The 14,272-nt window shown below is 43.3% G+C and overlaps 1 protein-coding gene across 1 annotated transcript; it reads right to left on the minus strand.

Annotated features, from left to right (window-relative positions):
• Positions 1-4,835: 4,835 nt before the first annotated feature.
• LOC113747068 (uncharacterized) lies at positions 4,836-13,607 on the minus strand. Its single transcript, XM_027285181.1, has 2 exons — positions 12,745-13,607; positions 4,836-5,545 (listed from the first exon to the last, which is right to left on the minus strand). Exons 1-2 carry the CDS (start codon positions 13,596-13,598, stop codon positions 5,374-5,376), a joined length of 1,026 nt encoding a protein of 341 aa, XP_027140982.1. The 5' UTR covers positions 13,599-13,607; the 3' UTR covers positions 4,836-5,373.
• Between the last annotated feature and the right edge of the window lie 665 nt (positions 13,608-14,272).

Here is a 14,272-nt window from a genome sequence, read left to right on the forward strand (position 1 = left end):
TCACCCAGAGATACCACACTGAATACAAGTCTTATGTTTCAAGAAATGAGGAGCAGAGAGGTGAATTTCTAGTTGAACAATTCAGTCTTTATTTACAGATACATTTTGTTGTATACTCAGCTTAAAAGATATTATATAATATATAATATATATATATATAGATATATATAGATAATATATATATATATATACAGATTAAAAAAAAGGGGGATACTGCTACTCTGAAGTATTTTACCAGTACAAGGTGACAGGAGTGGGGGAGTGAAGGGAGGAGGGACCACCAGGTACCAGGAAAAAGGGGTCACACACTGCAAAGCAAAAAACACAGATTAGAACCCAACAAATATTAAGCATGCAAATGAAACTGAGTGAGGAAGCTCTCCACCTAATGAACCACCACCTGTAAACCCGTTACCAGCCCTCCTGTACGGGGATTGAGGGATCCCAGAATATAACTAACTCAAGTTGGTTTATGAACAAAAAGAAAACAGACAACAACAAACAACTTAACAAAGTTAACTTAACTGGGGCAAAGACAAATCAAATAACCCAATGTATAATCACAACACTAAAAGCAAGGTAACCTTAAGTACACAAAATAAATTTATAAAGGGGCAAAAACAGCAGTGGCTAGAGCTCAACTACAGCACCAGGAGCGGACATCATTTCCCGTTCCTGGAAGCTGCACATTATAGAACCACACATGGTGATTGCAGCACAGACGAGGGGGAAGGGAGCACTGTGACTAGTCTCCTTTCGTGCTTCAACATCTTCAACGGAAAAAAACACAAAACAACATACCTTGACTAGACGTGTGTGAAGTCAGGAGGGCATGAGGCCAAAACTACTGCTGGCTGGCTGCAGCTACATTTAAGATGGGAACCAGGAATCTAACCTCACCTGTTGGGATTAACTGATTGGGGGGAGGGGGGGGTGGCCAAACAGGCAGAGGAGGGAGAGCTCTACCATTCACACTGGTAACATCTTGGCAATTTCTCCTAAATATATCACAGAACCTACAATATTCTTCTAAACATCTGTACTATTATTTGCCCCTGCACATTACTGTTCTTCTCTCCTCAGTACTTCAGTTCATAACTCCCCTCCTCATACCTCCCTACCCCCCTATCATTTTATCATTATCATGTTCCCTTCCCACTTCCAGGAAGTGCATGAGGCAAGAAACCAATAAACAACAAACTTAAAGTCTGTGTAAAGGCAATTCTGAGATTTCCACACACATTAAATATGTTGTAAAATAGTTTCTGAAAACATGTGAAAAGACTTTGAATGATATATTACTGAAATGTGGAGTCAGAGGTTCAAACCGTTTTTTACCAGTTTTCAGTCCAGGATTTTGTGGGCGGTCCTAAAAGGTGGCTCGATGATGCATTGAGGCCACCCTGACCCACAACAGTATAAAAGCCATCAGCGTGTTAGCATCTATGCTTCTCTGTATGCTAGTTATTATTCTTGTTTACACTCAGTTGCTAGCTGGCTCTGCCTTTGAAGTGCTGTAAATGCATTTTCCCTGGATGAACAGCTTTATTTAAACTTCCTTCCTGTAACAGCATCTCCCAACCACCCACTGTAGGTGCGCTGTGCTGCCGGTCATTTTTTTCAAAAGACAGCAGCAGAGAAACAACTGCAAAGTAATGATAATATTCCACACAGTGCGTTGTTTCATTAATGTACATAACATATTGAGAGAGAGACAGACAGACAGCGGACAGACATAAACAAAGGGAAAGATAACAAAAGTCACTGGCTGGATGAGGATCAGGGACACTGATGGTTTGTACCTTAAATCTTAGGCCATAGCAGTTACATGTGGTGGCTCCATGTACTATAATAGCCTACGCCATAGACATGTGCCTCTTCAGAAATACATCTACACTCCGGGCTACAGAGGCTACAGAGACACTACACAGGGACTGCAAGACATGTACAGTAATTGTTCAGCTTGGGACAGTATATATGCCCTATATTCAGTACTCTCTGTTTCAGAAAGTACCTAAATAATAACATAGTTACTGGGGGAAAGCATGGCCTGAACATGCATCATACATCTGTTTAGTGCTGTGGCTGTAATATCAAGAGGAGATATCCAATGTAATTACAGGTATAACATGGAATCAGAGCCAATTACATTACATAATACAGCCTATCATCCCTAAAATCCCTCCAGTTTAGAGAGATCCTCAGAGCATGATTTACACCAAGTGACAGTGTGGGAGGTACAGCAGAAAATAAGACAAGCAAACAGCACACACACACACACACACACAAACTGTGTACCTTGGACCATTGCTACATTTGACATATGTCAGTTAACTCTCAGAGCACACATCATACTGCTGTGAAACTGCTGCTTTTCTGGAGAGCTGATGAACTCTTGGCAGTCCCTTGGGAAATAAGCATTTTCTGATCTGATGCCCCCCTAAAGACTACATTTTTCTGTGCTTTTCAAAACGTACAAATCACTGTTAAAAGGCTGTGTTCAAACCAGCACTGACCCGGTGTGATTGACAGAGCCCTCATTCATTTGAATAAAGTCAGTCTGACGACACAGTGGAGGTGCCAATGCAGAGGTCGCCAACAAAACTCATGGTTGTCCGGCAAAACACCTGAATCTAAAAACGACTTTCCACCGTTTTAGAAACTTGTTTGGAAGTATTACAAGCTGTTGAAGTGTTTTTGCATCTGAGAAGCCTTTAAAAATTAATCTGGTACTCCATGTGTTGCCTCAAAGGCATTTCTGTTGTTCATTGTAATGTGTGCTTTAAGATAAGTCATTCTTACGTGTTGTAGGCAAATAACAAGAGCAAAAGGGTTCAAGCGTTTATTAAGAAGATTTTTTTTTGACAGTCACCGCTAACATCACTTCCTGACAGGTCACGTGTGTTAGTTGACTACCTGTTTAGTTCTTTTTCTCCTTGGACTGAGAGTGAGGCAGACATGCTCTGAAGCTATCCTAGCTATCTGCTGAGAAATATTGTACAGGCAACGCCTGCAATATTTGTTGTATTTACAGTTTTCATTGTACCAGAATGTCATTGAAGACTGCTGAGTAAACGGTCAACTCCACCACGACTCATACAGTTTTCACTGGACTCGGTTTAACTTGGTGTTGAAACAGAGCTGCTACACTGAGTGAGAACACTACAGGGAAACTCAATGTTTCCAAGCGGTCGAGATGGCAGCTAGCAACAAGTTCAGAGCAGCAAGTGCTAAGAGTAACGCATCGTCGTCATCAAGCGTAGCTTGTGCCAGAGCTAAAGCAGGAGCTGCTAAGATAAGAGCTTCATATGCTAGCCAGGAGGCTAAATTAAAACTGGAAAAGGCTGCTAAAGAAGCAGAAAGGAAAACAAGAGAGGCCTTAAAATGAGTTAGAGACTCTTTTGTGTATTTTCGGTGGCGATGCTGATGTTTGAAGAGAAGTTCCGCCGACACTGTCTTAGTTGTATAACAAGTTTATTACAACAAGTTCAGTATCGTAACAAGTAAAACGTTACTTGGAGAGCTCCTGGCCGAATGATGAGAGACTCTCCCGATCTATGCCGGACAAGCCTTTATATAGGTTATTTTGTGCCTCCCCATGACATGCAGTAACAAGAGCTCACGGCAAACATACAATGAAGTTACTTAAGACCAAAGAAACAGAAAGATAATAAACAGTCCTTTCCCAGGAAAACCCCTGTAGTGGAAAAATTCTTTTAACTTCTGTCTTACTATTTTATGCTTACTTTGTTTTACAATTATATTTTATGTTTAACTTTGTATGAACTTTGTCCTATCTAGGAGACTGCCTCCTGATGGGTTGATATATGTTTGAGTGTAGACATTTCTTTCTGTCCCAGAGATGTTGGTACCAGCCACGGTGTAGAAGGGGAGTAAAGCAGATATTTACGAGGGTAACCCCCCCTTTGCATTTAGAGTCTCTCTTTTATTACCTCAGAGGAGAGGGAGGGGGAGAAATGTCTACAAAAGAAGCAGTTGAATGTATTATCAGCAGAGAGGACTTTGCGATTCTTGTACTCGTACTGTTGTCTCTCCTTGGCCAAGAATAAAGTTCTCATTTAATACTGATCGTGTTCTCAGTCTTTATCGAATTTCCACGACACCCCCTATAGGCTTAACCGGATTTCAGCCTGTGACTAAACAGGTATTGTAGAATAACCCCCTAGTTAAATAGCCTCTGGCCCCAGGAGTAGTCTAAAGAAGTCTTTTCTTCAGGGCTCCGAACTGGCTGGGTCATTTGACCCCTAGGTCAATAGTCTCTGTCTGTGACTACACAGGCATCTTACAATAAAGCACATGTCTACAACTATGCTAAGACTATGCATCTATGCGCAGACACCTCATATTCCCCCCTTCGGGACTACGTAGAGTCCCGATAACAAAATATATGTGTTTACAATGATAACCCCTCACAGAATAATCTTAACCATAAAGTATTTTTAATGGAGTATGAAAGCGAAAAACCTGTCTGGCAGCCATCTTTCCGAAATATCCGTCCATCAATCTAGACAGGAAAATTCTTTCACGGCCCCTCTGCCCCTGGCGGCCACATATAGTACTCCAATCCAATAATGTTACTCATTATATATTGATATCAATTAAAGCAAATACATATGGAGACCTCAGCAAATAAAATCAAAAATATCCACCTTCAGGCTAGTCAACCCATCGCACCCTCCAATGGACCTGACCCTGCCTAACCCCACTGTCCCTGACGGACCGAAAAATAAACATAAACCTGAGGTTCCAACATATTAGCCACAAATTGAATACAATGTAACATAATAAATGGTACAGATTAACATTCAGATTAACATCATATACATGCATTTCCGTTCCATTTCCGTTCTTCTTTGTCACTCATCGGGGCTCACAGTTCCTCCACAGTGTTGATTAAAGCATAGTTGATTTCCAAGTTGTGATGATGTTTACTCTGGACATTCTCACAATGTCCTTGTCCAGAGTCCAGGGTTATTTGTCCTTTTTGATTGTCCTTATTGGAGTCTCTGAATCCCTTTATCAGCTTGGGATCCTTGAATCATCAACCACCCCCCTGGTGGTCCTCCCCCACTGTTGTTCTAAGGGAAAAAGAAAACACCAACCAGTATCTTTGCAGAAATAACACATATCATTTGAAAACATTGATACAATTTCTATAACCAATATAAAGCTCCTGCAAACATATGAATTGCATTGACTACTACCCCCCTTTAACCCCAATCACTACCGTACCCCTACTAAATGACTAGACAACTAAATCATATGTGAAACTATATGTGTATTATACATAGTTAGAACGGGTATCTTTCCTCCAGTTCACCGTCCAACCCTACTTCTTCATCGTCATCCGACTCAGGCCTCTGCATTAGGGGCATCTGGACCTGGTCTCCTGGCATCACTACCCCAACCCATTTCAATATCATAGCTTTTGCAAATGTCAAAAGCAATGTACAAAAACAAAACATCACACATAGTGATGCAAGTACTGCTATGAGGATTTGGAACAGCACTGCTCCTAATGGACCTAATTTCTCCTGCAACCAACTACTTGCAGACCGTCCAGCTCCTTCCGATGATCCAAAAGCATCCCTTATCTGCTTCAATGCATCAATGACATTTGTTATATTATCTGAATTATTGGGGATTAAGGTATAGCAGGCATCTCCAGTCAAATTTAAAGCGACACATAGGCCCCCTTGTCTGGCCAAAATGTAATCCAGGGCCATGTCATGTTTTAACAATGTTAGTCTATGATTCCTTTGGGTGTTTGTCAACATTTCAAACCCTTTTATAGTTTCATTTGCGAAACCCTGCAAGATCTAAGTAATATTATCAATATGGTCAGCCAAGAACGTCACTCCATACCATGGGAACAATCCTATTCCCCACTTTTCACCTATACTTATTCTCCAATGGTAGGAATCCAAATTATGAAATTGTGCTAGCTCTCTTTTAACCCTACTCCCCAAAGTAGCATTAGACTCATCAGATGCTTTCTCTGTCCGGATAACAAACGCCTCATATGGGAGCTTCAGTGTTGCCATATAGCAGCATCCTGACCACCCATAAGGTAGAAATAAATAAGCGTTTTCCCCACAAACCCACCAAATATCTTTAAAATTTCCTATGTTCACATCTCCAGGCAGAACGTTATGTTCTACCAACAACGTCCTATTCAAATCACGATTTGGACCTTGAAACGTTACTTCATAGTGCTTATCTTCCTCCTTACTACCATCCTTTCCTAAATCCATAAAATATCTGTCACACTTGGATATCCCCATAAACATTGCAGATCCCTTCTCAACCTCCCTTGCACAAAAGCAGCCCTTCGCCTTTACAGCTTTCACTTCCATTGCATCAGGAACAGCTGTCTTCACATCCTCATGCTGGTCAAGTAAATTTATATATGGTAACTTCTCTAACCACGAACAATTAGATCTAGGCCTAAAAAGCCCCACCAATGTAGTCATTAATTTGTCCTCTGGAGCTCTCTGTTGATACCAAAGCCATTTCAATGCAGAAAGTTGACAGATATTTGATAATGGTTCTGGTACTGCTTCCAGGATTGATTGCCAAGTGCCTGGTGATGGTATTTTCAACAAGCATGGACCCTTCAATTTCTTGACTGATCTAACTGAATGTGTTAGCTGCTGGAACCATAAATTCCTACTTGCCCATGGGTCTATAATCCCCAATGCTGAAGCATCAAAACCGTAGGCTTTCCACTTAACTCCTCTCTCCTTCGATGCATGCTCTTGATCAACCTCTCCTTCTGCATCTGCAGTAATCTTCTCATCGTTTATGGGTATCTCTAACATTTCTTCACTTTTCAAAGATAATTTGTCAAATCTTGGTGGTACGTCCATCAGTTTCTTAGTTGTCAATGGTGTCGCCAGGGTTGTACTCTGGTCCAACCCATCCACTCTCTTTGTAAGTCCTAAGCTCAAGGTAGTCATCTTATTCTGTATGCTATTTACCCCTACAGTAGTTGTTTCAACCGGTTTCAAATCTGTTATCATCAATCTCACCCTACGAGAGACATCGCCTTCAATCCAAGAGTGACTAGATAAAACAAATTTAAACTCTGGCTCTCGGTAAATGCACATATACTCCCCTTCATCTTCCCACGTCAGATCACTTACAACAAGCGAGCAATCACTCGCAATCTTCTTGTGTCGTAAGTCATTGTATAATACATGCTTCTTCTCAACATAAGCTGACCCGGGATCCCCAGGATGTGTCAGCTCCACCTCCTTTCTACGACTATGTGTCCACTTTTGGAACGAAAATCCGCATCACCAGTTCTTCTACCACATCTGCAAGGAAGAATAGTGGTTTCTCCAAGCTTGGCTCTGACCACTGTCTCCTCGATTTTTGGTAATGTAGACCCTACGTCAGGTGCTTTTGTTGTTAGCTGTGACGCGTTCTCCACAATCTTAGTCTGCATAGCGGAGTGGTTTAACTCTCCTTCGAACTGGCCTGGGGCTTCTTTGTCTACTTTGATCTCTAAGTTCTCCTGGACTGGAGTCAAATCCCTTCTCTGGTGTTTTACTCTCACCTGAGCCATGCCCTGATGTTTCTGGGGCATGTTGAAATTTGATGTCCTTGAATTCTCTCCCTTGTCCATTGTCAACATCATCATCACAGGTACCATCAGGAGCATCGTCAACATCATTAACAGCTTCCCTAACCTGAACAGTCCCTCTCTCTGGATTTTGACTCTGGGGAACCTCGTGCATCTGCCTATCAGCTGCACGCTCTCCCACATAGTGATCCCCTTCTCCCGGACCTTCATCATTTTGACCCCGTGCCTGTTGTACCTCTTCACTGGGTGCTTTAATACAGTGCGATAAATGGTACCAAGTTGGAGACCCCTTAACCTGAACCGCAGTTCCTGTACTCCGAACGACCTCAAATGGTCCTTCGCGCCGTTCGCTGTACCACTTCCTCCTGAAGACCTTCACAAATACCTTGTCTCCAGGTTGCACTGTAATCCTTTCTTGTTCATCAAGTCTGTCCTGCACCTCCTCTTTCCTTTGCCTGTCAGAAACATACGTAGATATTCTTTTGTGCAAACTAACCATGTATGCAACATGTGCTCTCATTTCATCTTCCAAAAGGGCCAGACTTGGTCCCTTTCCACTAGTGCGCAAACAAGGTGTTGGCATTTGTCTCCCAGTAGCCAACTCATGCGGTGTCATGTGTAAATCACGTGACTCACTCAAGCGACATGCCATTAAAGCTAAAGGAAGTGCAGCGACCCAATTTAAGCCTGTGTGTTGACAAATTTTAAGGATTCGATTTTTCAAAACTCCATTCATTTTCTCACACATTCCTTGACTCTGTGGGTGATAGACTGCACCAAGACGTTGTTTTACTCCCAGTTTTTGCAAAATCAATTTCACTGTCTTGTCCACGAACTCTTTGCCATTATCCGAGGATATTCGATCTGGAAGCCCCCACCTGCTTATGACCTCTCTACATAAAAACTTGGCAACTGACTGAGCATCCTTCCGCTTAGAGTTGTCACGATACTAAAATGAGTAACCACGATACTATACCAGACAAAGTATCGCGGTTCCGGGTATTATCGCGATACTGCAGCCTTTTTTTATTATTATTATTTTTATAAACTGCAATGTATTTGTACAAGTTAGTTTGAAACAACGACGTTTGTTTTTTAAGCAAAATTAGTGTTGCCACTGACGAAGACGCCACGGCAGACTCGCTGCCTCTGCCATGGTGAGTGTGTTGTCTCGTGTCTGGGCGAGACAGAACTTTAGCTTGTTGTTTGTTTTGAAGCGAGTTTCTATCGAAGCGGAGCTGTCTTCGCGGAGTTCGTTCTTGCCGGCAGAAACACACGAACAGCCAATCAGCTAACAGACGGGCGGACCCAGCGTGCGGAAACAGCCTATCATATCCCTGGACGTCACCAGTAACAGGCAAACAGCCAATCATTCAGCAGCTGTGTAGTTCGGTTGCGGTTCCATGTTGGTTTGTTTACAAAGGAGTAGCATGCAGTGAGAAGCCGGGAGGAGAGCAGAGGCGGCCGCTATGTAGCGGAAACTGGCACCGGTAGTATAGTAATCCACGGTAGTACCGTCGTGTAAAATTTCTAGTATAGTAGCGACGGTTATGATTTGGCACCGCGGGGTACCGTGTATACCGTGGGTATCGTGCAACTCTACTTCCGCTTGGTTGGACAAGCTTCAGGCCATCTTGAAAATCGGTCCACAACAACCAACATGTACCTTTTACCCCCGACTGGTTTGATCATGTCAACAAAGTCCACAACTAGCTCTCGCATAGGACCCCTTGGCGTTGGAATGTGACCGGGTGGAACCCTCACCCCCCTTCGGACATTATTTTTCAAACAGATGGCACACCTGCCTATGACATAATCAATCTGTTCGAGCAAATATGGTGCCCAAAATCCATACTCCTTTATAATCTTCCTCTTAACTTCCCCCCTTGCCACATGGGCTAACCCATGTGCCTCTTGAATCATTAATCCTACCAGATCTGGAGGAGCTACTATCAGCCCCTCATGATTCCTCCAAAGACCCGTAGCATCCTAGGTGGCACCCCAGTCTCTCCACAACTGTTTATCAATTTCAGGGGTTGCATCCTGCATTAAAATCACATCCCTAAGCGTGATTTTATCCTCCAGATCAACCTCATGTGTGACCAACAAAACTTTACCCACTCCATCTGCTCCTGTGACTGCCTTTGCGGCCTCATCAGCTGCTTTGTTGCCTTGCGTAACTCTGGACATATCTGCTCTATGGGCTGCACATTTCGCTATTGCTATCTCTTTAGGTTTCATCATAGCATGCAACAGCTTCATTATTTGAGCGTGATGTTGTATGGGGGAACCGTCGGTTTTCTTAAACCCTCGGCTCTTCCACACTGACCCAAACAGATGACACACATTGTGAGCATAGGCAGAATCCGTATAAATCGTCACTCGCTTGCCTTCAGCTAACAAACATGCTTCAGTTAGCCCCACAAGCTCTGCAAGCTGCGCAGACGCATTGTTTCAGCCCTCTCCACAACAAACTCATCTGCTTGAGCTTTTACTATGGCATATCCTGCACTCAACTTATCCCTCACACGATAACAAGATCCATCTGTCCAATACTCTACGCCTGCCTCACGCAATGGGAGGGCTTGTAAGTCCGATCTAAGCCTTGAATACTTTTCTGCCTCATGAACACAATCATGTGGCTCACCGTCCTCTGGAGTTGGCAACGTTTCAGCCGGGTTCACTGTGGCACACCTTGCTAAAGTAACATCTTCTTGCTCTAGAAGCCTATGATATTCTCTAAGCCTCGGCATGGTCAATGTATATTTACCATAATTCAAAAGATTCCTGAGACTATGATGAGTAAGAATAGTCACCGGATACCCCATTGTAACAGATGATGCCTTATCATACATAAGGGAGACTCCAACCATTGCTCTATAACATAGTGGCAACCCCATTTCTACTTCTGAATATGCGGTAGAGTAATAGGAAACAGGTTGAGGACTTGTCCCTGTGCCTGTTGGCTGACAAAGCACTGCACACGCATATTTACCTCCCATTGAGGTGGACACATACAACAAACAATTCTTAGAGTAGTCCGGAAGTGCCAGTGCTGGAGCCTCCTGTAACCTCTGCTTAACTGTTTCAAAAGCCAAAAGGCCTTCTTCTGTCCAGGAAAGATTACAATGAAGTTTGGTATTACCTGTCTGTTTAATCATGGCTCTCAAAGGCCCTGTTAGGCTAGCATAGTCCTCTATCCATGCTGAGGAATATCCAGCAATACCAAGAAATGTCATCATCTCTCTAACTGTTCTAGGCTTTGGAGCCTTACGAATAGCCTTAAGCTGATTACCTGATATGCTCCTGTGTCCCTGCGTTATTGTTTGACCCAAATACACTACCTTCTCCCTACAATACTGCAGCTTCTTCCGAGAAGCCTTATGACCCTTCTCGGTCAAAATCTGCAACAGTTTAATTGAGTCCTTGTGGCATGTTTCTTCATCTGGTGAACAAATGATAATATCATCCATATATTGAATGACAGTACTTTTTAGTATTTGATCTATCCCTACCAAATCATCCTTCAGCACTTTGTTAAAAATGTGTGGGCTATGTTTGAACCCTTGTGGCAATCTCTCATACTCATAGAATTTTCCATTGTATGTGAACCCAAACAAACCCTGACTCTCTATGCCAAGCGGAACACTGAAAAATGCTCCACATAAATCTAGAACCGTAAAAAATGCTGCATCAGGTGGGATTTGAGCTAACAAAGTATGTGGGTCTGGCACTTCTGCTGGATAATCTGCTACCACTTCATTTACTGCTCTTAGATCATGTACCAAGCGGTAGGAGTCATCTGGTTTCTTCAGAGGCAACAATGGCGTATTGCTCTAAGGGGTTTTGTGTTATCTTCAACACACCTGCTTTCAAAAGGCCTTCGATTTGTGGCTCAATCCCACGGATTGCCTCCTCCTTCAGTGGATACTGATCCTTCCAAGGAGGTTTAACTCCTGGTCTGAGGTCAACTCTTACTGGTTGAGCTGACTTAACCAGTCCAATATCTGTGCTATGTTGAGACCACAAACACTCTGGAACCTGTCGCAACATTTCTTCTTCCTTGGTGGCTAGATCTGCCTTGGCACTGCAGATTGACTCATGGGTCATCCTCACAATCTGTGGTTGTCCTTTCCCTTGTGCTGAAATCATAATTTTGATAAACCGCTGGTCTTCACTCCTCCAAACAGCAAGATTCTCTTTCCTTTGAACGAAAATAGCTTCCTCTGCTTCTACCATCATGTCTCCTACATGCTTCTGTTCATATTCCTCAGAGACAAACAGGGTTACATGTGGCACACTCTTCTCAATCTCAAATTATTTATCTAAATACTCATTTCTGGTTATCCGCATAGCCGCTCCTTGTGGACCCAAAATGATGCAGCAAGAGTTAAGGTGAATCTGCTTTGCTTGATTCCTCAACCATTCATGTAAATCTGACTGGACATCATCTTTAAAATACTTAAGTGTGCAATGCAATGGATACTCTGGTGTTCTAGCATCAGGCATATTAGCCACAATAAACTTCTCCCACACTCTGGCTGGCTCCAACAGATCTGCACTAAGATTTCCAAGCCAAAGTACTGAAGAAGCTTCAGTCTCCACTGCCATCATTGCTTGGTAAATTGTATCACTTGGTACCTCCACCAGACAGCCGTCCGGTGTACATTTTATCACACAGTTCAACCTGCACAATGCATCTCTTCCCAGAAGTGCAATGGGTGTGTGTTCTGATACCAATACGGGTTTTGTGATCTTGAATTTTTTATAGCGGAGCTCATTGGTTTCGTGAGAGGAATTCAGCTGTTTTATTCCCTCAAACCCGATCGTCCGAATCAATTGACCAGACATGGGGAGATGTATAGCATCTTCAGGCCGAATGCAGGTGAAAGCAGCTCCACAATCTGCCATTACCTCCAATGGTCGGTCGTTTATTTTCACCCTTATAGTTGGATCACTCTCCGGCCCTGATGCTACCAGCTGACACCCCCCTTTCGAGTTATCTGGGCACCTCTAGAATCCAGGTTCCGGCCCACTGTACGGGTTCACCGGACCCCTGGGAGGTCGTGCTTGAGGTCGTGCCCCGAAAGCCTCCTCTAAAATTACCTCTGACATACTCTCCTTCCCTGTCACACTCACGAGCAAAATGACCCGGCTGTCCACAATTAAAACATACATCAGAAGACTGCTGAAAATATGGATTAAATCGTCCACCTCTGCTTCTTCCAACATTTCCTTGACCTCTTCCTCTCCAGGTTTGTTGCTGACCAAAAACTGGCTGTGGCTGAGGTGCTGGTGGCAAAACCTGATTTACTGGTGAAGGCTGATTCACCTGGGGCTGGCTCTGTATGACTACAGCCTGTTTCTTTTCCTTCTTCTTGTTATCTACTAATTGTATTTGGTTTAGTTTTCTAAGGGTTTCCTGGTCTTGCTCCCTCTGATCATGCTCCTTCTTTTTATACAGTTCTACTTGATGGGCTATATGATCTGTGTATACCCCTTTAGTCATGCTCCCCAATCCAACTACTTCTGCCAATTTACTCCTCACTGGTAGAGGCAGTCCCTTCTGTAGTTTTCCTCTCAGGATTGACTGTTCCATCTGGTTTAGGTCTGGATTATTCCCTGTGACATTTCTCCAGGTCTGATGAGCTCTCGAAACATATGCTCTAGGGTTCTCTTCCGATCCCAGTGGCTCAATGAAAATATTATCTGGGTGAACATTTGTTGGAAATGTTTCTCTCAAGGCTCTCCACATTACACCTCTATGTGCAGCAAACAACTCAGAATCTTTCACAGCCGTTCCCACATACCGATTAAGGCCTGCCTTCTGCAGAAGTTCTTCCATGCCTGCAATACCAAGAAGACTAGCCAACAGTTTTTTAATGTCTCCCACAGCCATATGTGTCCCCACCATAAGTTCTTCTAGCTTTGAAATCCAAGGATGCGCTCCATCCTGCAAAGTAGGCAGTTTCTCAAGGATGTCCGACATGTCTGAGCTCTGCCAAAGTTTATACTCTAGATTTTGTCCGCGAATAACAACTGGACAGATTTTCTCGATCTCATTCTTCCTTGAACGTAAGGCATATTTTGTGGTTGCTGACTCCTTTAACTCTCTCTCCCTTATTTGCAGCTCATCTAACTGCTTTCCCAATGCTTTCTGATGATCAAGACTAGAAGTACCAAGCAGATCTGAGATGCAGTCTTCTATACTCTCCTCAATATCTTTTACTGCTCTCTGTCTGTCTTCCTCCACACAAGTGCTAGAGATACGCGGGTAAAACCCTCTTGAAGCCGAGGCACCTCTTTTCCCCCAATCGTCATCACTATGACCATCATCACTTCTGTTAGAATCATCATCTTCTTTTTCCAAGGCCTTTTTCCTTGGCTTCTTATCCCCCTTCTTCTCTGCTCTAGCTAGTATCCGCCTGACTGCAGAACTGTAACCACCCAAGTTTCCCTCTGAGTCGCTCTGATCGGTGTCATCCCCAACCTGTGTCTTTCTATATCGCGATGCACCTTTTGTCTCCCGTCGAAATGCTGTCTTTTTGCTTTTTGTACTTGGATACATCCTTATGAGAGTATCCGCTCGTCCGGATTCAATTATTCTATCCTCATCATCCATGATTTGATAACTACCGTCTTGAGAAATCACTGGGAGCTGAG

Source organism: Larimichthys crocea, chromosome I (assembly GCF_000972845.2).
Source record: "Larimichthys crocea isolate SSNF chromosome I, L_crocea_2.0, whole genome shotgun sequence".
Taxonomy (NCBI): domain Eukaryota; kingdom Metazoa; phylum Chordata; class Actinopteri; family Sciaenidae; genus Larimichthys; species Larimichthys crocea.